At 52.2% G+C, this 27,824-nt stretch overlaps 2 protein-coding genes across 2 annotated transcripts in view; one reads left to right on the top strand and one right to left on the bottom strand.

The window, feature by feature from the left end:
- Positions 1–2,686, top strand: part of stt3b (STT3 oligosaccharyltransferase complex catalytic subunit B) — a 92,196-nt gene extending 89,510 nt beyond the window's left edge. The window contains exon 16 of the mRNA XM_028817849.2: positions 1,199–2,686. Coding sequence (XP_028673682.1) covers positions 1,199–1,279 — 81 coding nt within the window. The 3' untranslated portion in view covers positions 1,280–2,686. The remainder of the gene's footprint in view (positions 1–1,198) is intronic.
- Positions 2,343–27,824, bottom strand: part of osbpl10b (oxysterol binding protein-like 10b) — a 96,487-nt gene continuing 71,005 nt past the window's right edge. The window contains exons 8-13 of the mRNA XM_028817850.2: positions 11,908–12,057; positions 8,685–9,150; positions 7,284–7,470; positions 6,322–6,504; positions 5,156–5,309; positions 2,343–4,700 (exon numbers count right to left, since the gene is read on the bottom strand). Of these exons, the coding sequence (XP_028673683.1) occupies positions 4,656–4,700; positions 5,156–5,309; positions 6,322–6,504; positions 7,284–7,470; positions 8,685–9,150; positions 11,908–12,057 (1,185 nt within the window). The 3' untranslated portion in view covers positions 2,343–4,655. The remainder of the gene's footprint in view (positions 4,701–5,155; positions 5,310–6,321; positions 6,505–7,283; positions 7,471–8,684; positions 9,151–11,907; positions 12,058–27,824) is intronic.

A 27,824-nucleotide genomic window follows, 5' to 3' on the forward strand; every position in this document is an offset into this window, starting at 1 on the left:
CAATTTGGCCATGATATCCAGCAGATGGGGACGAGAAACGTTTTGAGGCTGCCATGATGGTGTTTAGGGAAAAGGACGCCTTTGATACTCCACAGGTCAGATGGTCACTTTGTGCACGCTGTGAGTTGAGCAGACATCCTTTAGTTGTAAACCTGTGGACCTCCTGTTAAAGTAGTCGGAGGATTAGACAGACAGACGTTGGTGTGTTTTCAGTTCTCTCTGAAGATGCTGGACCAAAAATGCAAAGGTGCCAGTAACTTCAACCGTAAGAACACAATCAGAAAGACGGAACACAATGGCAGGAAGGTGAAAACAAGCGTGAAAAGTTTTGTGTCCGCTGAAGCCTGCCTGGCGTCGGTCCGTAAGAAAGGAACTGACGGCATTCTGGTGGTCTTAAAGTCCAGGCTGGTCAGCGTAATCATATGGCAGGCCGTTTTAACATTTGATCCATTTTCTTTGATATCCACAGTTACAAAACTGATATTGTTAGTTCTGAGTTTTTAAAATGAGATATTGTGGTTATGAAACTTAATATCAAAAATGACGGCTTAAATGCTAATTAATATATTATGTGAGGCCTTTTTAACGTATAATCCAATTTTCTTTTTAGGAAATTTGATGTCATGCTTATAAAATTGGATAATTTTTGAAATTTGATATCAACATCCTCAAACTTAATATCCGATTTTAAAACCATGATATCAAATTTCATAAACATGATATCAAAATGACACAATGATGTGAGAGTTTACAGTGTGTGTGTGTGTGTAGGGGAAATTCACATACTCCAGCAGCAGCATACTGATAAAGAACAATATTAAAGAGTGATAACAATGCAGGTATACAGACAGACAATATCTGTATATAATGTTAACGTTTACCCCCCACCGGGAGGAATTGAAGAGTCACAAAGTGTGGGGGAGGAACGATCTCCTCAGTCTGTCAGTGGAGCAGGAAATGACATATCTATCTATATAAGCATTTAAGCTATCATTTTAAATTTTAAAAGTGCGGATATCAAATTTAAAACTCTTTATCAATGTTTTCAAAGCAGATATCAAAGTAAAGTGATGAGATGTTCTGACGGCTTGCCGTGTGATCGGTGCGTGGTGATTGGATTGCTGTGTACTGACATGTGACTTGTCTGTGATTGGATTGCCGTGTACTGACATGTGACTTCTCTGTTTTTCCTCCCTAGGTTTCCAAAAGGAAGCGTGGCTTTATTAAGAATAAATTAAATCTCAAGAAAGGCAAGAAATTAAACAAGAAAACTGTTTAAAAAGAGCCGAGTCACCTGGAATCCCGACAACCTTTGCCTTGAGCTGCATTCCCATTTCACAGAGCGGTGGACACCCGCACTCTCAGTGGTCCACGGTCTGTCTGGAGTCCGTCTCCTTTTTTTATACTTGAATGTGCTAGCAAGGCAGAGAGCTGCTGTGTGTTTATGGCGGCACATGTTGTGTGGTAAACGTTAAACCTAGAAAAGTCCTAACGAGGAAATCGGATCGATTGCACCAAAGAGCCCCTCTTATTTGGTCCTCGGCACATGTAACTTGTTACCTTTATTAAAAAATCCAAACCCGAATCGAGAGACAATTGTGTACAAGTAGGAGTTCCTGACGCGTGTACAGACGGCACTAGATGGAGGAACGAGATGTGAACAGATGTTTCTGACATTTGACAGTCTTAAATTGTCCAAATCTGTAAATAATGTGATATATATATATATTAAAATAACAATCTTCAGATGGGGTTATATAATATATTCTGTTTTGTTCTAGTTATTTTAAATATGCAAAAAAAAAAGGACCCCCAGCAACTGATTTGAATTTGCAGGTTCTGCTGCCCCCCTAATTGACTCTAATAATACGATGGCAATAATTAGAAACGAGCACCCGCCGCGGCGCAGGGGCTGTCAATTTAGTGACGTCGACTCCTCGCAGCGGGCCAAAGGTAACAAGTCTACAAGCGGGAGGCTGCACAGGCGGGCGGGCGGGCGTACCACGGGGGCTCAGAGCGTTTACTGCGTACCCCTCGACTCTTTCCCTTTGTTAGATACGGCGAGCGGAGCGGAGGTCCCCCCTTTGAGCCGTTTCCAGTTTGTCAGCTCGCTTGTTTTTTAACGGCAGACGTGACAAACTGCGAAGCAGACGAGAAAATGAAAAAGCGACGAAGCAAATCAAACTTGTAAAGGGCCAGAAATGGTGTAAAGATGTAATTTCTTTGTAAACATAACTTTATTCCCGAATATAAAAACGACGGGCCTTTTGTAAATAAACTGTCAGAGGGCCAGTTAAGTAAAGGAAAGCCTTACCAATATAAATAGAAAATGTCAGGAGGGCTTTTGGTTTTTTTTTTTGGTTTGGTTTTGCCAGCTTCTGCTTGACGAATTGTTTTCTTTATTTTGTAAAATTCTCTTTTGATTTTCTTTTCATTGTTTCTTCCTCACCCCATCTGCCTTTTTTTCTTTTTCTTTTTTTATGCTTTGATGAAGACCACCTGCCGACTTCATCCTGCCTCCTCCTCCTCCTCTTCCTCTTCTCATGTATGCCTGGGGAGTTCATTTTTGTTGTGTGTCGTTTTCTTTTTCCTCGACCCAGGAGTACATTTTTTACATTGTTGCTTAAAGATTTGGTTTAGACTTGTTAAAATGTAGACAGAAATAAAACTTCAAGTTTGTGTTAAAGTCTTGTTGTTCTCCATGTCGTCTTATTTGTGGGCCCATCTGACTGAAAGTCTTCACAAAGGTCTGCAGCCTTGGCGTAACCCTCCTCCTCCTCCTCAAAGTGACCGCTTTAACTTCCCTGCGAGAATAAAGTGTGGGGGCTCTGAATGGGAAACAGCGGCGGGTGGGCGAGTGTCAGCTACTCGTGTCACCTGATCAAAGCACCGCTGGCCAGTCGTGTCCTCGCAGCATCCCTGACACACACACACAAGCTGCGCGGCGGTGGGTGAGTTCAGGTGGCCTGTGAATTGAAGCCCCGCCTCCCCCATTCATTGGTCAGTCCTGCCCACTGACGGCAGAGTGACAGCCAATTAGGTATTAAAAGTTACAGATAAGCGAGCGGCGAATCTCATTGGAGGAAAAGTAGGCATCAGACCGGAGGGGCTTCAACAAGCAGACGATGGGAGGCTCAGAGTGGCGATGTGGCTTAATGACGAGGGGCACCAGTGAGTAAGCTGGACCTCCTGAGTGGTGAATGGTGACGCGGGGCTGTGTGCTCCTCACTGTCACACTCAAAGTGCCACTATGGGACTGTATGAGCACACCTGACATTATGTGACGTGACTGATTTGTGGTCCCCATAACGGTGGCACTCATATTGTGATTTTCAGTCTCGTTGAAAACATGAGATTAATTTTTTTTTTTTTTTCTTTTTACCTTCGCTCCAAACAACGCAGAGCGAGTAAAACGAGAAACGGGGTCCTCTTTAGGTGGAGGATTCCTTTAGTGGGCTTCAGTCATTTGCAGCCATCTTGAAGGGGGTCCCATTCGGTGAAATGTACAAAAGTGACTGGAGGAGTCCAGGAGCCTTGACGCCATTCCCAGCAAGCATCGGGCCGACAACTGTGAGTGTTTGCTTTGGTTTACTGCTGCCTGGCACCCTAGGGGTTAAGTGGGCGGAGCCTGCAAGTGTTGTATGTTAATTTCTCTCTTTATGCTAATTAATGTCCTTGCCACATGGCTCAGGCCCCCTCTGTGTACACACACACACACACACACACACACACGGACAGTAGACGTGTAGGTCAGGCGGTATATAACTGATTGGTCAAAGCTGCTTCTCCAAACTGAAGGCCTCGTAAAGTTTCAGACGTCTTCCTCACTTCTGTCCGTCTCGGGTGGCGTGAGTCACATGCCCACCTGGTGGTCTGCGCCTGGCACCTCGCCCATTCTCAGGTCATTTATGAGGCTAAACCTCAGGGGTCTCTAGTGGACGCCCAGCCGGCTCAGACAAAAGAGAATTGAAAACAAGTCAGAGGCCGAGCCACCCTCAGGTGGGCACTCAGAGGTCCGTGACTGTGGTGGGTTTAACACTAAAGGGAGTTTGTGAGACGGAGTACTGCCACGCTGTCTGCATTTCTGTTTTTTCTGAATGATGGTCCAACATAGAAGGGGCAGCATATCGAGTATCGCAAGTGAGGGCACCGAGCTCGCGGTCTCCTAACGCAGCACACCGAGACCCCAGTAAAGTGTCCATCTTTTAATCAATGTGCAAAGCAAAATAAAAATAAATATTTCTAATTGCAAACGGCTCGAGGAGAGAAACGTCACAGACGGGCGAGGAAAGGAAAGACTCTTTGGAATGTCGACGCCCGCCGCTCCCTGTGCTGATGCCATCTTGGTGCCCGTGGGATGAGTGAATGGCAGATTCATGCGTGGAGTCTCAGTTTGGCAGGTCGCATTACGGTGGTATCATGAAGACATGGAGGAGGAAGAAGAAGAAGATGTTTGTGCCGTACAACTTGGTACAAGTGCAAAAAAAGGCCTTGGCAAAGTGAAAAATCGACAATTCTGTGTACGTCTCTACCCGAGCCCGCCGCCCGCAGGGTGGGTGGACAGATGGCTCTTGTTTAGGGGTCCATAGTGTTCCCTCTCTGTCTCCTCCACGGAGACCTGTCACAGTGATGGCGGCAGCACACCGGTGGGCTCATCACAGCTCCTTCCAGAGCGGCCTGTGGTATTGCCATCCCTCTCCCTGCAAGAAATGGTGGAAGAAGAACACGTCGGTTAAGGTCGGCCACACTGTGGATTGTCACGGCGAGGCCCACCCAGGCTCAGTGGGGTCATTAAATGGCTGGCCAGCTGTGTGGGGCAAGCGGTGACGATGACAACAGAAAAAAAACTCGACACATAAGGGGCCTTCATGAAGTCTCGAGCCTTGAAATCCATAAAACAGCAGCAAACGCCGCTCCGCAGGTCGAGACCACCGACCCGAAGGGGCAGACCTTCATCACCGATGTCCAAATGGCCAATTAAATAAACCGATCGGGGCAGCTGCCCTCTGATTGGTCGCCTTCCCCTGGGCGGCCATTTTTAACCCCCTAGTGGCTTAGGGCGACTGAATGAGTAAAGGCGCTATATTAGGTCAATCGCCTGTGTGCCCCCCCAATGCCCAGCACATTACAGCACACAGTCGGACAGGACGCTCACCTCCTTGTTGAAGTACTTGGCTTTCCAGTCGATGTTGTTGGTGACCCTCAGTCTCTCGTGGGCCCGCTGCTGCTCCTCGATGACATTCTTGCTCTCGGTGGCCGCGTCGAGGTCGCCTTCCCTCAGGGCGCTGGTGACGCCGTGCCAGACACGCCTGCCAAACAAAGAGTGGACAGCAGCTGTGAGTCGTCCTCGTGTTCTGATGGCACATTCCCCGTCCAGTCACCTGGTGGGTGGGCACACTTGCCTATAGCCAAGTGGCCAGCGTTTGGTTAAAGTTTTCAGGTTTGCTTTGCCCACCTCACAGGGTGGTCCCCTGAATGGGACAGGAGGGCCATCACTGGGCGAGTGACATTTTACTGAGCTTGAGGACGAGGAATCGCAGGGAAGCTCGTTGTTTGCAGTTCCCTCCCAAGTGGGTGGCACGGCTCTCTGACTGTTTGTGCCACACGAGTTCAGCCGCCGTCTCGTTTCTTTTAGTTTTTTATTTTCTCATGGAATGACAGACGCGAGCCATCACAGACGGGCGTCTCTCTCTCGTGTTGGTGGCCGAGCGTTCAGTGGTCTGTCAGCTCAACCACACGGGAGTCTCGCTGTAGACCACTGGGGTCGAGTCGCTGGGCTCGAGAAGGGTCCTATGACAATAGATCAGGTGAGGCCCATGATGTCCGTCACAAAATGCCCTCCAACACCCCGAGTGTAACAGGGCCCTAATGCGGTGGGCGTTACGTGACGGACATCGAGGGCGTTTGGTGATCACATGACTGACCTCGTAGCTACTGCAGTCTGCAGTTACACTCGGATCACGCAGATGAAAATGCTGGACAATCACATAGGTGGACCCGATGGGACCCCCCGGCCGGCCACCTCCAGCCCATCCATTGGGGACTCTGCCACCTCGGACTGCAGCAAGTGAATGTCTGGTGTAGGGGGCCGGCTCTAATTAGCATATTCATGAAGCCCAGTGGGCGGTGCTGACCAATAGGGGCGACGAATCAGACGCTCAGTGGAGCTCACGATGGAGGGACAATCAGAAGTGACATGGGAGTGGCAGTCGTGGTCGCGCCATGGCCATCAGATGACATTAAACGACAGGGTGGTCCTGGCTGTGGCCCCCTAGTTGTGTCTCCAGTGTGGACTCCCTGTGGATTGTGATTGGGTCTCACCTCGACTCGTAGGGGCTCTGCTTCTTCAGTGGGCGGATCTTCTTCTTGATGACGGGCAGCTTGCTGGTGTCGATGACTTTGGTGTCCCCGCTGCTGTAGGCGAACTCCAAGGTGCCATTCCACTCGCCCTGCGCTTTGCACACGATGGTGTTGCTCGCGTGGTCTTTGACTTCGGCCGTCACCCTGCCGGACACAAACAAAGGGGTCAGGCGAGGCCTTCCATAAATGGAGCTGTGCGCTGTCTGCCCCCTCGTGATGACAGAACCCCCTGAAGTCCCCATGGAAAGCACAGAGTGAGGACAGAGGGTGGGAGGGAGGCCTGGCTGTGCCCCCAGAGAGAGAGCCTGTTAGATGGCGCGTTGTTCTACGTCTGGCCATTGTTAGATAGACAGAAACTTTATTAATCCCAAGGGGACATTCAATAATATATAATAATAATAATATGATTCTAATAATATAGCGCCTTTCACTTTACTCTCTCTCTTATTTTCTATTGCGCCTTTCACCCTGTGAAGTTGGTGCTCTTGGCAGCTCTCCGTCTAAACTGACGCCTTTCACTCTCATGCCTACAATTTAAATGCTGTCGTCATTGCGGACCCCCAGGCTGCCCACAGCGCAGGCACCTGTGACTGCCAACGCCCTTTTGATCACATGACATGATGGGCAGGCCCAGTATTTGACTGTCCTCACGGCCGTGGTGCCACCCTGTCATTTGTCCCCCTGATGCTCGTTTTAAGTATGACACAGTCAGATATGACAGGCGCTATATATAATATAATATATAAACAGACCGGTGTCCTGTGTGCCCCCCACCCTGGCTGACCTTCACAGTGTTGAGGAGCAACAAAAACTGAAAAACAGGCCTCTCGGGGCGGCAGAGGAGGAAGAGTCCTGTGCCACCACTGCATCTTTTAATGTTTGTGGCTTGTGCCCCCCCCCCCCCCCCCCCCCATATGCCATACCTGTGCACTTTGCCCCCATAGAAGGGTTTTGTGTGGAACGTCACAGAGGCTGAGTAGCCTGTCTTGGCACAGCTGATGGTCACTTTGCCCCCCAACTCCATCCAGGGCACGGTGAGGATGGAGCGCACGTAGGCACAGGGCAGTGTGAAGACGTACTCCTCATCGTGCTCCAGGAGGAAGAGGACACCTGCCAAAACAGAAAGAAGAGCAAGTGGGTGAGGCGGGGAGAGGACCACCACGTCACGGGGCACCGGCGCCCGTCTGCCTGACTGCTGCAACAGGGTGGGCATCGGAGCCTCGACCTCCTCCCACTCGGAATCCAACAATTTGTGCCCAGCCCTCGGCCACCGAAAGGGTCAGTCAAAGGCTCTGTATGACGGAGAGGTAGACAGGTGGTCAAAGGCGCTATGTAACTGATGGCATAGTGAGGGTGAAGTGGTGAACCTCGGCTCCAGAAAGACACAAGAAAAAGAAGGCGCCATCTAACAGAATACACGTAGATCATGGCGCTATATAACAGACCACTCGCTATGCCAGGCATTATCTAATGCTTATGAAAGGCACTATATAATAGGGGGGGTAGTTGGCCAAAGGTGCTAGAAGATTCAAAACTATGGAGACCCCCCCCCCCCAGTGAAGAGGGGTGCCAAGAGTGGCACCAGCAGAGCAACCAGACTGACAGGTGTGAAAGGCGCTATATAATAAAAGGAGCAATACTCAAAGGCAGGTAGGACAGGCTGGGGTCCACTATGAAAAGAAGACCCCCTTGCAGTCACTGAACTCAGCTGCTCTGATGCCCACCACTGTGCCAGCTGCACTCTGGCCTGGGACAAGGAGAGCCAATAGGGGGAGCTCTTCAACATTATGCCACTTACCAGACAGGGCACCGGGGGGGGGGGGGGGGGCTAAGGCTCTCACTTAGAGACGAAGGGTACAAAGGTCAGCAGGAGGCCGTGCTGTCACCCAGGTGTCACCATTACATGGTCCTCTCCTGTCCAGGGTGTCTTGTCCTGGGGGGCAGAGACTGAGTGAGGCACGGGTGTACCCACCAGGAGTCAATGCTGTGTGCCATGACTCGTCCTGCTGTTGTGCGTATCAAAGGTCACTTTGTGACCTCAGGTTCCTACATTTGACATTGGTGTGGCACCCAGAAGTGCCCACCCCCCTGTCCTTTTGGGTGGTATTTGTCATCACTGGAACAGAGGACACCAAAGCAAGTGGACGCCATACTGAGCTGTGCTGCGCGATAGTTCGGTCACTTGGCAGCTGTGCCCCCTTGCCCACCTGCCCGCCCTCTTTGTATTTCCGTTGGTTCAGGTATAAAACGAGATGCCACAACATCTACTCCACGAAGGATTTGACACCCGCTAGCTAGAGAATAACCAGAAGAGGTCGCCTTACCTTCGCCCGCCATGGATATGCCCACAGACATGCCCAGGAACTTGGTCTTGGTCAGCACGTGGGCATTGACGCACAGCCGCCGCTCTTTGCACTCGCAGTAGAAGCCCGACACCGGCGGGTGATGAGACACCTGCTCGGCCAGAAAGCGCAGCTTGTAGCAGTCGCTGGGGTCCTCCTCGTGGGTGGCAGCCGGTGGGCCGCCGGTGGCCAGGGGCTTCACCTTGTCCTTTGGCACGTCCCAGGAGCAGTGGAAGGTCTCGCCGTGGGTGGGGTTGTAGGGCTTCTTGGCCACCGTGCCCTTCCAGCCCTCGTGGAATGCGGTCAGGTAGTACTCGACGAACAGGATGATCCGCTCCTCGGGGCTCGAGCCCGCCGTGATGCTGAGGAACATGTCCGGGTGGGCCATGAAGTTGGCGTACATCTCCAGCAGGGACTTCCTCTTCAAGATGAAAGCTGGCAGTGCCACCTGCAAACAGGAGAGACGCTTGTAAGGGACCCCTGGAGGAGATTGAAAGGTCATGGGGGTGGGCTGTGAGGTGGGGACCTCGAGAAGTCACTTGGACTACTCTGTTTGTCTTGAGTTCTCCAAGCTTGTCACTTGTCACTTATTTTCAGATCTCCGCCGTTTTGTGCACAGTGGGCCGTAGCGTCTATGGTCTGGGCGGTCGTCACACATTATGTGGTGGCAGTGTCCCCTCCCCACCACCAGTATAAAAAATGGTGGGATGTTTGGCAAGGTGTTCCCCCTTTGGACACAAAGACCCCAATCTGCCAGTAAGCTGATGTGAGGGGCTTTGAGCCTGCTGATTTGGGGTCTTGTCATCTCTGCTCAAATCATTTATCTCATCCCTCCTGATGTGACACGACTGTCACCACCGCCTCTGTACAAGTCAGACCAAAGGTCCAGACATCACTGAACTGAAGACCTGTTAACGGTGGTCTCATTTGCCAGACATGCTGCCCGTCTGTCCAGGCCACCTTTTAGGCCGTGTCCTCGTCCCACCACCACTGATGCAGAGGCGCTGGGCACAGAAGGACCACCCTGCAATCTACACGACCCACCCCGACTCGGTGACCGATGAAGAACACGTCACAGGGCCCTGGATGGCAGGAAGCCCACCCGCCACCTTCTGCCATTGCCGTCCTGACCACCTGGGCACTCTGGGGGGCTCCAGTGGGCTTTGAGCACCTCGTCGTCTGCCCTTTGACCTCCTGGGTGTTCTTTAGTTGCGTCCCATAAGTAAATAGCAGTGCTGCTTTGTCACCCATCCCCAGGAGACACTTGTCATTGTCATCGTCCGCCAAAAGCTCAACGCTGATCAGGTGACAAAAGTCGAAAGCAAACGCAAGACGGGCGGGCGAGCGACTTGGCGCTGCAGCAGAAAACGGAGAAAAGCCGCGCAGCGCTTTGCTGACACCGCAGGCGTACGGCGAAGCCATTAAAAGGCTAATGAATGTCACCCTGAAAACGGCTTACGCTGTAAAACGCACCATGCCGGGGGGCTAAGGGGGGGGGGGGTCTACAATTAGCAAAAATAAATAAAAAGAACGAGAGACCACTTAAAAATGAATGGAGAGAAGTGAAGTGGGCAACTTGAGGCAAATGGCGTAAAGAGGGCACTGGAGCATTCAGTTTGAAATGGGGGGGCACAGAGTGGGCACCCTATAGATGGACCACCCTATAGACGGACCACCCTGGTGGATTTCAGCTTTCTGTCCAGCAGGAAAGAGCAAGGGTCCATCAGTCAGTTCATCAGGCGGTCAGCTCAGTGGTGCCAGCTGCCTACCCTGGCAGCTGTGGGCACACGTTGGTGAGATCCCCCTTGACTGTTTCAAAGCCCCCCAGCATGTTGACTTGCTATGTGTGACACTTTACTTCCGTTGAAGGTCCTCGTCACAAAGTCTGTGCAGGTCCTGCTGCTGCCTCTGCCGAGGTGTGGGGACAGCATGGCCAGTAGTGACACAAGCGGGTGACAATAACTGAATGGCCTCTCGATTCTCGTGGTCTAACTTGTGTGTCCCTGCCTGGAGGTCGAGGTGGGATCTGTACCCGTCCTGGCGGTGGTCTGAGCGCTGCGGCCGAGGGGGAGACACGGTGCCAGCTTTCAGGGAGGAGAGGAGAGGCGGCCCACCGGGCTGGAGACACGAGCCGCACCAGTGGGAGGTGTGGGTTCACGGTGCCACCCGGTCGTGTCACATCACATCAGTTTTTGTAAGTGTGAAGGGCAGCCATGAGGGTCCCCTCCTATCACACCACACATCAGTTGCTGAAACCCCTTTAGATCTCAACTGGGGGTCTCAGGTTCATGCAGTTGAATGACTCGGGCCGACGGTGGCAGCAGAACCTTCTAGAAAGGCTGTCATCGGCCTCTCAAACTGGCTTGATCCAGTTCAGGGGTCAGCGAGCCCAGCACAGGACCCACTTGGAGTCGCCCGCCAGTCCATTCTTTATATCTTATTTATAAGGGGGTCAGGACTCGGGCCTGCAGTGTGGGTGGACTGGCGACGCTAAATGAGCCCCTGGTGTGTGCGTGTAAGTGTTCACTCTGTGAAGGACTGGCATCATGCCCAGGTGGTGTGCCTGCTGATGGCTGTGATTGGCTCCAGCTGCCCCGCGACCTGCTCGGGACAAGCAAGTTGGGTAAATGGATGGATTGGTGGCGGGGGGGGGGGGGGTATTAATGGATGTTATAAGCCCACCATACAGGCAATTATGAAAATGGGGGGCACCAAGACATGGGCAGAGATGCCCATGTGCTCATCCCTCCTCCAACGTTCCTTCATTGATTTCCTGAGGCACCGTTTGTGTTCAGTTGGTGGCACACATGGGATTGTACTGACTAGAGAGCCCCTAAAACAGAGAAATGTACATCCCATAATATGCCCGAGAACAGTGGGGGTGATGACTGCAGGCCTCGTCTGCTGTTATCAGAATTGGGCACCAGGTGGAGCTTGAGCCACTGTCACCCATCTGTTCGTGCCAAGCTGACATGAGCCTGGCATGACTTCAAAGGCCAGGAGTGCTGGCACACAAGCACGAGAACACGCGCCCGCCGACCCAAACGAAGCAACTGTGGCCATCCATTGAGAAAGGAGGCCGTGGGTGAGGCCAAGTAGGGAGACGTTCTGCCAGCGGGTGGGGGGCTCCATTCTTTACCTTCTGTGATTTCACTCGAATGGCCCGGCCCCTCACTGTCGCCAGGATTCATTCAGTGCCACCTACCCTGGTGAGGTCCATGCCCAGCTTCAGCTTGGACAGGAGGTGCAAGATGACGCTCCTCTGCTCCTCCATCACTGTGGCATCTTCCTCTTCCTCCTCATCTTCAGTGTCCGTCACCTCTTCAGCTGGGTTGAACACTTCTGGCTCTGGAGGCTGAAGCACAGAGAGAAGGCGGTCGGTCAATAAAGCAGCAAGATGAGGACCACCCAGCAGAGTCCGAGAGAAAGGCGAAAGATCACAAGACCCCCAAGGACTAACGCAGGACTCGTGGCAAGCGCGGGTGGCTGCCCAGACAGCTAGGGGGCGCCCTTTGGCAAGGCCCAAGAGACCTGGAGGGCCACAAGAACGGATGGCATCCTCTGGAGTCTTCTAAAGTAAGCAGACGAGGGGCCGAGTGTGGACTGGGGGGGCTTTTGTGTCAAGTCGGAATGTTCTCCTTGTGCCAATTACAAGACGTGCAGGTGGGTCAGTGAGCACCTGAGGGGACCTGATGGCCACCAAATTTGTGAAATGTGGAGACGCTCTGTTAGTTACACACTTGTGGAGTGTGAAGAAAGACCACCCTGTGGCTGTCACTTCATGGCACTGGGAAACGGGCAGCAGAATCACCCGAGTATACCAAGGACACACAAGGTGACACGACGTGGTTTATTTGCTCTGTCAAGTGTCACATGTCACCACAAACACACACACACACGCATTAATACCTAGTGTCACCTCCACATGCATAAAAGGTGACAAATGTCCTCCCCTGGCCTTTTGAACTGCTTGAGGCTCGTTGCTGCTGACCACACCATCCACACCAGTCACGTACAGTACATGTGCGATCGGCCAGCTGAGGTGACCACCAGACCACCTTTAGGTGCACCAGGGAAATCTGGGTGGGCATCGTCTGGATGGATGAACACACTGGACCTGGAGCAGCTGCTGATGTCCCCTCATCAAATCCCCAATGCAAACGTGCACTGAAGCTGCTAGTAATGATGCCCGCCATGGGCCAGGAGTGTGTGCCAGGCTGGCAGCCACTTACAGGGTCTTCACCAGGCTTATTCACGAGCAGCAGTCATTCACAGGGAACATCTGCTTTCATGACTAAAGATGAGAGACCACCGTCCCTCCCTCCAGTCAGCCTCTTGAGGTGTCACTTGTGACAATGAGTGAGTGACACTTGTGATGGGCAGTAGACTGACGGGGGGGGGGGGGCAGCTGGAGCCCATCCTAGCAAGCAACGGGCACAGGCAGGAACAACCCCTGGACTGAGTGCCAGCCCGTCACAGGGTCACCACACACACACACACACCTCACCAACTCGCCCCCCTTGCATGTCTTAGGACTGTGGGAGCACCAGGGACAGGACGGGACCCCCAGACTCCTTACTACAAGGCAGCACCGCTACCACCATGTGCCTTAAAAAGTGAGAAGAAAATGCCCTCAAGTGACGTTGTGCATCTGCTTGGCAGAATCCCCTCCCCCCCCATACAGGCCACCCCACCTAATGTCAGTAACCCCCCCCCCCCCCCCCCCCAAGTTCACAGTCAATAAAGTAAAGTCATCACTTGGGGACACTGCCAAATGTGTATGGTGATTAGGTCATGAATATTCAAAAGGGGCGTTTCTTAAGCCATACATGGCAACTGGCGGGAAGTGACAGGGAGGGGCTAAAAGTGCATCGGTGATGTCAATTTAAGATGAGCAAAGGAACTTGGGGTGGCACCTGGCATACACGGGCTTCGAGACCCCAGAACACTATTGTACTGATGTCACTTCTGTGCCCAAGCCCCCACGCCGGAGATCCTGTCTCCTCCACCCCAGAATATATGCAATCAACGATGAACCCGAACGTTGAAGGACCCCGTATCCGACAAGCATATGGTGCCCCCAGAAACACATCGCCTGGGTTTACCCAGCTGGCACGTTTTGCTCTTGCAAATGAGAATTGGGCCGTGTTCTCTACATGTGACAGTAAACTTGCCTTGGCATGATTTGTGCCCTACATGCACACTAGTCATTGTGTTTCCATATGCCTCCTTTTGATTGGCTGTGCAGTCTGATGGCAGACCTCTCCCTGAATCTGCTGGCATGAGTGCCAATCGTTCGGGCATAGGTGACCGTGGCTGAGCTCTTCAGTTATCTATCTTGTGTGGCGTGACTGTTCTGTCTGTGCTGAACAGAAGGCAGCAGGGTGTCAGTCATATGCTAGTGCCACCTTTGCCAGCCTCTACCAATTTGAGCCAAGTGATGAAGTTGAAGAGAACAGACGGAGAAACACGAGGTGCCCACTTCGGTGATGGGCACTGCTGCTCCTGCCCTGTGATGTCGATGTCGGTCGGGCCTGGTGGTTTTGCTGACATTAAGGGTCAGATTGCCATCCTGATGCCACTGAGTCAGCAGGGTGTAAATGTCCCCCCTGCCAACGGGCACACATGCAGGCTGAATCAAGTGTTATCTGAGGTTCTGAGGACTCGAGATCAGTCCTGGGGGAGCTGCACGCTGGTCGGATATCCAGCTAAGAGTTTCACCATACTCGGTGGATGTGCCAACGTCATTAAGTGAGCGTGTGGCTGCCCCAAGTCAAAGGCGGTGCCAGTCAGTCTGACTCAGCTTATCCTGTCTAAAGTTCAGCCACAGTCACGAGGACACAAAGTGGACAAAGTGCACTGCGTGCCGGGCTGGAAGTCAGCGAGGCTGTGGACCCAGTAAACCCTGAGAGCCCCCCGGTCCTGCCTTCTGCTTTAACGCACCTGAGATGCCAGGCCCGCACGTCCCACCCTGCACGTTCGTGTCTGCGACTTTCAGGCTCCACAGTTGTGCTCTTCCAGCTCATCCTTGACACTTTCTGGTGCCTTTGAGCAGCTGACTCGGGACCCTCGAATGACCCTTCCTCTGCCCCTAACCCCCCGAGCCCTCCAGACCCCCTTCACGCCGTTTGATAAAAACTTACATTCCACGGTGGGACGACTACGGGCTTGCGTCTCCTCCAGCTGGACCACATTGTCAGGGCTGTCTGACTGCTACTTGTGTCCCTGAGAGCCGAGGGCTGGAACTGACAGAGGAGGGGGGGGGGGGGCTTGAATAGGGGAAGAGGGGGGGCCGGAATGGGGGGAGAGGGGGGGGCTTCATCTCAGTGTGGTTTGCTTTTATTTGAATTCAGACCTACAACTGAACATCATGTGCCGTGTCAGACCGGTCAGCCTGACTGCACAAGTGACACACGTGGACCTCTCAAGTGGTCTGCCCGCTGGTGGGCTCTGCCCTCAGGCAGCTCGTTGGCCGCAGTGCAGATGACTTCGCTGGAAAAGAATTTGGTCAAAACTCCAAAAGGGGGGCAGCGTACAGCTTTGTGGTCAAAGTATTAAACTGTAGAGCAGGAGGGTGGCAATCGAGGCCTAGTCACACACACAGCAGGTGCCCCTCAACGGGACACCACAACATCATGTGATGGGCAAAAGCCATCAAATAGAGGTGGCCTGTCACCGCACAAAAAATGTGATGGGGGGGGGGGGCTGCACGACGTAGTTCTGCTGAATTCAAATTAAAGTCCTTCCCAAAATTTAGGAAACGGGTCCTTAACTTGTTTGTGACGGGCTGTGAGCCGAAGGGGCATCTGAGCCAGAAAGTCTGAAACACTCTGGTGGGCCCACAGACTGGGGGACATAGGCTCCACCCACTCCGCCAGTCCCACCCTGAGAGAGAGAAGGGGAGGTGCCATCAGAGTGGGTGGAGCCTTAGAGAGGGAGAAGTGCTGTCAGAGTGGGTGGAGCCTTAGAGAGAGAGAGAGAGAAAAATGGGGAGGTGCCATCAGAGTGGACCGAGCCTAAGAGAGAAGGTTTCTGCCGGAGTGGGCGGAGCCTTAGAGAGAAAGAGAGGGAAGGATGGGAGGTGCTGTCAGAGTGGGTGGAGCCCTGAAAAACAGAGCACAAAAGGGAGGTGCCATCAGAGTGGACCGAGCCTGAGAGAGAAGGTTGCTGACAGAGTGGGTGGAGCCTGAGAAAGTGCGAAAAACAGAGAAAAGGGGAGGTGCCATCAGAGTGGGCTGAGCCTGAAAGAAAGAAAGACAGAGAGAGAGAGAGAGGTGCTGTCAGAGTGGGTGGAGCCAAAGAGAGAGGGACTGTCAGAATAGCACACTAGCCTTAAAGAGAGATGGGAGGGTGGAGCCTGTGAGAGGCAGATGGATGGAGGGAGGGAGAGGGAGATACAGTTAGTAGGGGTGGAGTCTAAGAGTGGATGGTGCTGTCAGAATGGGTGGAGCCTGAGAGCGGAGACCGTCATTGGTAGCAGAGCCGTCTGGTGCAGACCGTGTGTGTGTGTGTGTGTGTGTGAGAGATGGCAGCACTGCGAGACCCGTTCCTTGGCTTGTATCCATTGGCTGGGGTTGGGGGGCCCTGGTGATGCCAGAAAGGATCCTGGCGTGGATTGGCTCATGGAATTTGGGTAAGCGCATTGTCTCTGATCTAAAGTGAGTGGTGTGAGGCAACGCTGGCACAGTGAACACACAGGCAGTGGGCACAGCACAGAAAAGGTCACTGGAGCCACATGAGAGGAGCGGTGGAAGAGCAGAGCTGTGGCTGAGGAAGGAGATGGCCTTCAGTAAACCACACATGACATTTGACAAAGAATTAGGCCACCAGCACCAGTGATGAAAACGTGTTGTTAGCCAACGTGAGGACAACCACCAAAAGTGAGAATTGAAAGACCCCTCAACATGAAATAGTCGACAGCCAAAGCAGCTTCTGAAGTTTCCAACTTTTGTTCAAAGTGCCACTAATAGTAAATCCCACTGTAGACGAGTAATCGACGTCACTCACGATAAAGACAAGGACTCCTGTGAAACGGGGATTGAGGTCCCGGGTATCTCCTGGGGCTTTGGCCTGGCCAGTGGACCTCGGTTTCCCACCCTCGATCTTCAGTAGCCCAGCCGTTCTTCCTCATGTTCTGCGTTCTAATAACACATCAACTATGCAGAGAGTCCATGGGGACCCCCACGAAATCTCATGGGGCACTGCCACCATGTTGGAGTGATGGCATGACGTACTGTAAGTGCTGAAGCCAGCGCCACCCCAGCGAGACACACAGGTCCACACCACCTTTTAAATGGTGTCATACGGTGAAAAGCTGGGGCTGCACCTGCGCACACCTGAGCACAGCGGGTCTGACCGGGCAACGCCAGCCAGGCACACACGCCAAAGTGAAAGACCCTTCTAGATGAGAAACCGCGCTGAGCGTGTGGTGCAGTAAACATCTACCAAGCCATCCAGTTACTGTTGGCACAGGAGGCAGGGCCCACCTGGCCTTACTGCAGAGATGCCACCGGGTGCCTGCGTTTGAAGTTTGTATTTTAGTGTTTGTTTGGTCAATAAGGTGCTGAAGCCTTAAATTGGGGGTGTCAGGTGGCCGAGCAGGTGACGATGTTGCAGATATGACCAGAGCCGCGTGGAGTAGCCACATTCGCTTCAGGGTTTGTTTGTTAGGTCTTTCGTGTGAAGGTTGTAACTTCGGCTTTATGTGGCCTGGGACGTTTCTACATCTAATCGAGTCCCAGAAGACCCGTCCTGTCCCTATGAAAGGCGCTATACAAGGCCACAAGATGAAACCTCCACTGCGGACTCCCCGAGGGAGAAGCCGTCTCTGTCACACTTCACAAATGTCCAACTGCCGGAGGGGACTCGTCACTTTGAGCGGCACCCTATGAAATGACAAGATGACCGTTTCTATGGAGACAGCCCGTCCTCCAGAGCTCACCATGAAGGCCGTGTTGTCACCGCTGCTGTGTCACTGCACGGCTCCTCGTGAGGCTCTACATCTGCCGGGGCTCATATTGCAGATGTGAGGGTGGTCTTTCCTGGCATGTACACCCATGGTGCCATCCCATTTAGGCGTTTACATACACCCAGTGCCACCGTGCTACACGTGTGAAATAATTCAAGTGCCAGCTCAGTCGACCAGCCAGAACCGGGAGATTCAGCTGCCTGTGCCCTGACTGCTGCACTTCACGGTGGGGGGCACTATATAAAGTTGTGCAGTGTGAGGTGGGACGGCGGGTACTGCACATGTGAAAGGCCCCATGCTGCAGAGTCGCCGTGTGTCCCCGTGTCACATCACCTGAGCAGCCCCTACATAAACACCTGTGGATGGCCGACGGGTCCAGATGTGAAGTGTTTGGTGTGCCACCTGTCCCGACACGCCAAGTGTGGAGAGGAGACGAAGTCCACCGCAGTGCATGACGTGCCGAAGGCTAAAACACAGGAGTCCTCGCTTCTCATCGCCGGCGTCACTCAGCACTTCAAAGAGGAAATGACAAATGACACAAAAAAGCCACCTGATAACAACAACAGCCGGGCTAAGCCACCGTCACCTGATGCCAGCCACTCAACAACGCGACTGTTAAAACTGTGAAAACGCCCACCTGAGGGCCTTCAGGGGCCCGACTTAGAAGAACGTTCTGGAAGGTGAAACAACGAGCCCGTCGTCACATTCTTGTGCATTTGACATTTTTGTAAGGATGAGTCGTATTTGAAAACTGGCTGATCCGGCCTAGCGCTTAAATCAGAGGCGTCGTCTCACTGACGTCGATTCAACAGTCGGTCACACCTTCAATGTCACTCGAGGCCGTCATTCTCGATGGTTCACTTTTGTATAGCGCCTTTCACTGGGTGCGAGTTGTGACCTAATAAAACTTGTCAAGCAAATCCTGAGTTACAAAATGCATACACATACATTCCCCAAGGCGGTAGTTGTGTGTCCTAATAACCTGCTGTCTGCGCGTTTCATTCCAACAGATGGCGCATACAAGTGACACTGTAACCTAATAAAGGAAATTAAATTGAAGAAAATAAAAAAAAAAAAAGGCTGATAGAGGAATCTTATTGGAGCCCACCGACTGTCACACGGATGGTCTTGAACTCGGGAGGCCAGCTGGTGCCCTTTTATGTTATTACATCATGGCCTACATGACTAAGGGCAGAGCCCCAGAATGTCTCATGGAGCTCACATGAGATCAGGGGGTCAGCTCCAGAAAGAGACCCTGGGTGACCCTGGACCTCAACGCCATTCCAGGACCACCAGATTAGTCACCAGGCCGATGGACAGACAAGCAGCAGCCAAACACTGCGAGTCCCTCGGTGCCAAACTCGGCTTTAGGCTGGCATGGTGATGGGTATGCTCGGTGCCAATGGGCGTGCCCAACATGTCAGTGAGCTCTCGGCTCTCCTCGTCTTCACTCCTCGCCACGCTGTTTATGTTGTTCGCCCAGGTAAGGAAACTGGAAGACACAAAGTCAGCTTGTTCTGTGCACCGTGGTGGAGATTGGTGAGGCCTTGTCAATGTGCTATATCAGTTGGCATTTATCAATAGATGACCCTGATATGACACCCTGGACCTGACGTTTCAAGTCGGGGTCGAGCTGCTCCCTAACTGTGGCACTGTAGGGTGGTGACGTGTTGCATGGTGGTTACTGTTTCCCAGTACTCAATACACGTGACGGCACTGTCCCTAAAAATGTGGCCTAACAGCCTCTGACACGCTTGATTCAATTCACGGTGGACGGCCAATTCTAGCAGCACTGCGCCCAAGTCCACCCAGTCAGGGTCCGTTTGAAATGGGCAATGAACACGTCTACTGGCACACGAAGAGAACATGCCAACGCCACGCTGACAACTCAAGACGCACCTCCCAGAGTGTCCTCCATGACTCTCTGGACACTCGATGCCACCACGTCCTGCCACTGGCAGCGCTGAGCGTCGACCCAAAGGCAGATAAAAGACAAAAACAAGCAGCAGAACGTCCGACTTGTCCAGCCGTTGTGTTAAGGTTGTCATTTGAAGACCACGATGATGACACACTTGTTGTCACAGAAATGACGGATATCACATGGCAGATGTATTAAAACTCGATGGCCAGGGTCACCGGTTCAAATCTCACCCTCAATCATTCTGCAGATGGGTGCGAGTGACCTCATCGGAGGGCCCCACACCGGTGGATGACGCTATATAACCTGACAAAAGGCCTCGGGTGACATGTGCTAGAATGGCAGCTTCCATGGACTGGCGCTTGATGCTCTAATAAAAGAGGGGACTTGGCTGGCTTGTTTGTTTCAAATATTGACGTCAGTCAGAGCTTTCAAATGGTGCCACGCGTGCCCATTTGGTGACACTGAGAGCAAACGTCCAGCCTCTGCTCAAGAGCGCCCCCACCACCCCCTCAGGTGGCTGCTGCTGCTGCTTATTGGGCGGGCAGTGTGGCATAACGCTAAAGGCAAAGCCTGAGGATGTGGGTTCAGATCCCACTACTGACACCACTGTGGGACCCCAAGTGAGTCACGTCACCTGCCGGTGCTCCAAACCAATGGAGAGTGGCCTCGGATTAAAGAGTCGGCAAATAACTCAGGATAATGAAGAAGAATAAGAATAATTAATAATAATAATTAATAATGTGTTATCACGGGGCTCTTCAGAGAAGCCTGGGAGTGAAGTTGCTGGCTGTGTTTAGACAAGCGTCCCCAAATGTCACCTAATGATTAGTCACTTATCAGTCACTGGAGTTTTCTCTCTCTGTTAGTATTGGCGTGTCGCTCTGTGACCCCCGGACCCTCTTTGGTTAAGGTGTCTCGCTTTCCTCGGATTTGTTGTGTGAGGTCAAAGTTCATCTGGCTGCTGTCCTCTGGCTTTACTGTCCAAAGGGCTTCTGTGTGAGGCACTTGGTGTAAAGAGCGTCAGCGGCAGGAGTGTCCACCGTGTGTGTGTGTGTGTGTGTGTGTGAGTCCCACTTGCACTTTACCTGAAGACAACGCACACACAACGAGGGCGACTCGTCTCCTCCTCCTCCCGTGTTTTGGGCTCTGCCCTCTGTCCTTTCACTTACAGGACCTGCGTGCCCCCTGGCTGGGTGACGTCAGCTGTCGCCCTCCTCCTGCTGAGCCTGTAAAGCTCCTCAAACAGCTCGAGGGATGCCAGGCCAGGTGCCATCCTGACTGACTCCCTGCCTGTCCACGTCACGTCTACAGCTGAGCGGAGTGAGGGTCACCCAACAGGGCCCTGGACCACCCACTCTAAGCCTTCCACCCCAGTCCTCTCCGTCTCTCCCTGCCCCGTTTTTTCTAAGCCTTCTGTCGACCACCTAACTTCACATTCCTTACTGGGCACTTGGAGCTGTGTCACATGTCACCATGTCCCTCAGGTAAGTTTAATATTCTTGCCAGTCTAAAAATCTGATTTACTGAACATCTGCATAGGAAGGGAGACAACGAGCGAGGACAAGTAGCCCCCGTCACGCCGGTCAAACCAAAGACCTCACACTTGGCCACCCCGATCTCTCTGTCTGCGGACATCACGCGGAGCTCAGGGTCACCCTGGCCTGACGCGTGTCTCCAAATGCCAGTGGCCGTCTCTCTTGTCATTCTCCTCTCATGGCAGCTTTTTCTCGTGTCATCTCCCCGCTTTGTGACCTGCTGGTTTCTTTTCAGTTGCACATCTCAAGAAGGCTTTACAGACAAACTGTCGCGTCTTTAACCTTTTAAAGATGGCATGCGGGGACTGGCATCCCGGCTGGGAGGTCAATGCAATGGAAGGACCGGGCAGATGAGCGCTGATAAATATTTTCTCCCCCAATACACCAGATGGCAGCCTCCCGAGGTTAGGAGCTCCGTATTGACGCCCCAGGGGATGCTGGGACCTGTAGTCCCGTGAGGCAGCCCTGTTGGTTTTGGTCCGGTCCACCGGGGGGGTGGGGGGCTGATGGGATTTACAGTTTGTACTTTTTGGGACTTCTGATTGACCTGGAAGTACTCCCGGGTCCAAGATAAGACAGACCACTCAACCTCATCGGGTGGAAGGAGGGCGAAGGTCACCTGGAAGGTGTGGAGGAGCAAAAGGAGAAGAGGATTGTGTTGAGGTCGGCTGATGACTCGTTTGAAGTCTTTGTGCACTGAAACCTTTCATTTATAGCACAACTTGTGTCTGGGGTTTGGGGTGCTGCTGCAATGCCCCCTGGTGGTCACGGCCTTCATCCCATTTTGGTTTAGATATAACTGAGAGGCACACAAATGTGTCACTTGAGTAGATTATGGTGCCCAGCGGTGTCCTCCAACACACAGGAGTGACATTTGAACTCCTGGGCTGGTCCTCTCATCGGCCACTGCTGACAGGTCTTGACACACAGGGTGAGGACCCGTTAGGACTCCATCCATCCATCCATCCATTGTCTCCCGCTTATCCGAGGTCGGGTCGCGGGGGCAGCAGCTTGAGCAGAGATGCCCAGACTTCCCTCTCCCCGGCCACTTCTAGCTCTTCCGGGAGAATCCCAAGGCGTTCCCAGGCCAGTCGAGAGACATAGTCCCTCCAGCGTGTCCTGGGTCTTCCCCGGGGCCTCCTCCCGGTTGGACGTGCCCGGAACACCTCACCAGGGAGGCGTCCAGGAGGCATCCTGATCAGATGCCCGAGCCACCTCATCTGACTCCTCTCGATGCAGAGGAGCAGCGGCTCTACTCTGAGCTTCTCACCCTATCTTTAAGGGAGAGCCCAGACACCCTACGGAGGAAACTCATTTCAGCCGCTTGTATTCGTTACGGTCCCGTTAGGACTGCTTTTGGATATTCTCTGCAGTGGGAGCCGCTTCAGTGACTTACTCGGGGACATCCATGGGGTCTACAGGCCCGTTCCTTAGTCACTAACCTTCACGGCACGGCTCTGAGGGATTAACAGCACAGAGCCCTTGGGTTTGGTTCATCATCTAAACAAGTAGTGAAGGTGGGCCATTGAACTCGCCTGGTCATCAGTGACCGGTTTACTCTCTGATGGCGTCTGGGGACCTTGAATGAAATCAGATCTAACCCTGGTCAGCCACCACGATAAAAAAGCTTTGCCTGGAGAGTGACAAAGGTCTTCACGTCGTATGGAAGAAGGCAGCAGAAAGGCCGTCACTCAGTCACGTCAAGCACCTGAGGGTGGAGGTCCACAGAGCCGGCCACCGTGCCACTTGGTCATCTGTCAACTCAGTGCACGCACCCTAAAGCAACGGGGTCTGCCTCTTTTAAGATTCACCTCGAGCTGGCATAATGAACATTAATTAACTAATGTAAAGTGCCCTATAAATAAAATGCATTATTAGTATTATAATTAGATGTTCCACACAGCAGGTTGGCCATCAGACCACGAGAGGCAGAATTGGCTAAAACACGGGAGGCAGAGGGTGACGGGGTGAGGAAGCTCCTCAGAGATGGTGATGTTAAGAGAGGTGACCAGCAGGGGGCAGTGCTGAGGCCGCTGCTATATCTAATATTTATAAATGATTTAGATAGGAATATAAAGAACAAACGAGTCGAGTCTGCAGAAGATACCAAGATGGGTGGACTGGCAGAGATCTCTTAAATCATCACAGAGGGACTTGGACAGCAGACTGGTCTGCGCAAATTTGTGGACGACGAAGTTTAATGTCAGTAAATGTTAAAGTGTGACATGTAGGAAGTAAAAACGTGAGGTTTGAATACACAATAGGAGGTCAGACAATCGAGAGTCCACCTTATGAGAAGGACCTAGGGGTCACAGTGGACATTCAACTGCCAGACAGATTAAGGAGGCTAACAGAATGTCAGGTTATATAGCACCTTGATATGTGGAGTACAAGTCCCAGGAGGTTCTGCTCAGGCTTTATAACACACTGGTGAGGCCTCATCTGGAGTCCAGTGTGCAGTTTGGGTCTCCATAAAGACACAGCAGCACAAGAGAAGGTCCAGAGAAGAGCGACTGGGCTGATTATGGGGGGTTAGAAGAGCTGAGCCTTTACAGGAGATGAAGAGGAGACCTGACTGAAGTGTTTGAAATGATGAAGGGAATCAGTGCAGTGGATTAAGATGGTGACTTTAAAATGAGGTCATCAAGAACAAGGGGACACCACTGGGACACTTGTTAAGGGTGAATTCTGCACAAACATTAGGAAGTCAAGCACAGACACACGGAGTAAGTGACCAAGTTGTGTGGTGGGCAGCAGGGCTTTAGGGACTTTATAAACCCGACTTGATGTCATTACGGAGGAGTAAAGTGGACAGGCCTGGTGAGCCTTGGTGGGCTGAATGGCCCATCCTCGTCCACAATGTTCTAATATATTTTAAAGTTCAGAGATTTTGGTAATGTCTCCTGTCCCTTAGGATGAATGTCATGTGTGATAGATGACTGGGGACCTGGAGAGGGACAATTCCTACCTCTGGATCCCTCCGGGATTGCATGGGAACTATGGAGCTGGGAAGCTCAACCTTATGGGGACCAGTGGCCACCGCCAGAGGGCGCCCAGATGGTTCAGAAGCCACACCAGGAAGTGCTGCAAGAAGGTCATCAGGGAGCACCTGGAGCCCATCTGGGTGAACTATAAAAGGGGCCGCCTCGCTCCATTGGGGGGGCCGGAGTCGGCAGGCAGAGGACGGAGTTTGAGAGAAGTGGAGGCGGCAGAAGAAAGAAAGTAAAGGAAAGTAAAAGGACCGAGTCGTCGCTGTGACAGAGAGTGGGCACTTGAACGTTGTGTGTCCTTGGCGTCACACAAATTTACGACTGAGCCTTCGCTCCTTCTCGTGCAGGGGCGTCCAACTCTAACCCCTGGGGGGCTTGCAGCCCCCTCACTGCTGATGTGGACGGCACACACTGTATTGTGTTGTCTTCATTTTAATTGTTTCATTTCGTCTTTAGATGAGCAGCCAAATGATAACGAGATGCAAAGAGAGCCAAAAGATGGTGGGCTAGCTGAGACCTCATTTGCGCCAGTGTCATTCATACAAGGCCTGCCACCATGAAATATCTGAAAAGAGAGAAAGCGAAGGCCTGAGGAAGACGGGTCTGCTGTGGCGCTCCAACCTTCTGGACGGTGATTTACGAAGCCATGAATTGTTGTGGCCGTCCTCTTATATTGTCCTGTTGAAGGCCCAGACGTTGGAGATGAGCGACTGAGCATTTCGCTACCCGTTGTGCCGTGGGCATCACTTGTGTGCGACTTGATCTCAGAGTGTGGTAGAATGACAACGCTAACAAGCCATTAAATGAAATCCTGCGCTTCATTAACAGCTCAACAGGAGATTGGCTGGACTGCTCTGAGACCCCCGAGGTAGCTGGTCATCTGCTGGCTCTCCTTGCAGCTCTTTACCATTTGGCCCTGGTGTCACGCATGTCTGTCACACGATTGCGTTCTGGGCTCATCTAAGGCGTGTCAACCCCACTCCAGGATGACAGGGGGCGCTGTCGCTAACTGGGTTGTCTCCCTTTTCCTCTACAATTCTGAGAAAATGCCCAGTGAGGGAAACTGGCCCATCCAGCTGGACCCCTATAAAGCCCCCAGAAGGAGGGCCCGCTCGAGAGAGCAGAACAACCCTAACCCTCGAAGGGCCGCTCTTTGTCTTTTGTTTCATTTGTTCTTCTCCACACCAATGTGTGAACTTTTGAGACCACTGCTGGTTAAAAGGGACGGCCCAGCTGGCACCCCGACACTTCTATTTGGACAAATACGATTAAACACGTCAGTCCTAATTAATGCAGTAACTGACTGGTCAGTAATTAAGAAAACCCACAGCCAGTGTGCCCGCCCAAGGGCCCAGAGGTGGGTACACCCCTGTTCTAATCCTTAATCCGGCTCATCTCCTCACCAGTGATGTGCCACCCAAGATGGCCAAGTCCACATCTGCTCTATGTGTGTCACGGTGTGTAATTGTGCTCTTTCTGCTCCCACACACAACTAAAGTAAATTTACATCAACAGAGAAGCCCTACAGCACCACGGTAGACGGGTGATTCAAAGATGGTGGGCACCAACCTTCAGTATGGCCGCTCAGCACAAAGCCTCAGACTCGACCCACTGAAGTCCGGCTGGCCTGCTGCTCTTAAAGTCGGCCTTGTCCTCCCCTTAGGCTCCGCCCCGGACTACTCCATTGTTAAGCACAATGGGAATCGATGGCAGCAGTCCCCATGGATACCATCTATAGTGAAGACGAAACAGCCGATAGTGAAGGCCCTCCAAACACGACGTGAAGTGGGCACTCGGAGACACGCGACAGGATTCTGAATGCCCGCCTCGCCTCATGGAACATTCCAGCTGTGCAGTAAGTGCAGGCCCAGCCTGACAGACACATCAGCGGACCGCCTGTGCCTGGCTTTGCTTCTTTGGGTCCTTGTAGCTCCTAAGAGGACATACTGTACACCATGCCAGCCATTTTAAAGGGCGGGCTAACCCTGAGGTGATCAGCACCACGCCGCCCCCCCAGGTCCTCATCCACTACCTGCAGCTGCATAAACCTTCTAACGTCTGAAACTCTGAAGACACAACGCAAGTTACTGCAGTTCAACGAGGCCATCTGGACATCTGGATCGTATCCAGCATATTCGTTAACCAACAGCATGCCAGGGCCACCTCACCAATGTACACATGTGGCCATGGTGACCCTTCAAACCTGGCTCGGTTTGTTTTTTATGATTTTCATCAGATCAGGTGACATACACCACATGGCCAAACGGCTGACTTCAGCTGTTTCATTGTGAATGGGTGCATCAGATCAGCACACAGCTGTGCCATCTCCTCCACTGAAGGGCTCAGTGACTTTAAACGTGGCACTGTCATAGGATCCCACCTTTGCCACAAGTCTGTTCTGTGTGGAGGCACTGAGGACCAGCAACAGCTCTGACATGAAGTGGTGGACCATCAAGTGCTACAAATGGCCGCTCGTCGGTGGTGTCCCCCACAGCGGGGTCTCAGACTGCCTCTGGAAGTAACGTCAGCACAGGAACTGTGCACCAGGAGCAGCATGGAATGGGTTAACATGGCCGAGCCTCAGATCACTGTACACAATGCCAACCATCGGCTAGAGTGCCATAAAACACACTGCCAACCATTGGACTCCAGAGCAGTGGGCACGTGCAGTTCTCTATCTGGCAGTCACTGTCTGGGTCTGGAGGATGCCAGGAGAGCATCTACTTTCTGGACTGCGTAGTGCCTGCTGTGAGGTTTGGCAGAGGAGTGATGATGGCAGGGGTTGGCTTCGGCCCCTTGGTCCCAGTGAAGGTCCCTCTTAATGCTATAGCAGACAAAGACATGTTAGACAATTTGTAGTTCTTCTCTGTTTCACTTGGGCACAAAGTGTGGTCCTAAAAGACATGGAGGACCTTGAGTGGACGACACAAAGTCCCAGCCTTGAATTGGAATGCTGATTGTGAGCCAGGTTTTCTCATCCAACATCAGCACCTGACCTCACAAGTGGAACCAAATTCCCACAGTCTCGCTCAATTGGGCGACTCCATATTAACACCCATGGTTTGGGAATGGGACGTTCAACAAGCCCATCCAGGTGTGATGATCAAGTGTCACAAACTTTGGGCCGTATAGCGTATGTGGGACTGTATTGTCACTTGTATGACAGGAGATGATGAGTAACCAGCAAGCAGTGTGAGCTCCCAAAAAGTGAATCCCTCCTGGTACGCATTGCTGCTGAATCGGGACAAGGGGCTATTTAATAAATTAGGGTACACATTGGTAGTACTAGGGTGTTACTAGGATGTTCAGCGACAGACTGCTGTCACAGTCCTGCTCCACTGACACACTGAGGAGATCGGTCCTCCCCCATATACAAAGTTATTGTCTGTTGTTACCTGCATTGTTATCACTCTTTAATTTAATATTGTTTTTTTGTATCAGTATGCTGCTGCTGGAGTATGTGAATTTCCCCTTGGGATTAATAAAGTATCTATCTATCTATCTATCTATCTATCTATCTATCTATCTATCTATCTATCTATCATATAGCGCCTTTCACTCTATCTATCTATCTATCTATCTATCTATCTATCTATCTATCTATCTATCTATCTATCATATAGCGCCTTTCACTCTGTCTATCTATCTATCTATCTATCTATCTATCTATCTATCTATCATATAGCGCCTTTCACTCTATCTATCTAT

The sequence above is a fragment of the Erpetoichthys calabaricus genome, chromosome 13, assembly GCF_900747795.2.
Source record: "Erpetoichthys calabaricus chromosome 13, fErpCal1.3, whole genome shotgun sequence".
NCBI lineage: Eukaryota > Metazoa > Chordata > Cladistia > Polypteriformes > Polypteridae > Erpetoichthys > Erpetoichthys calabaricus.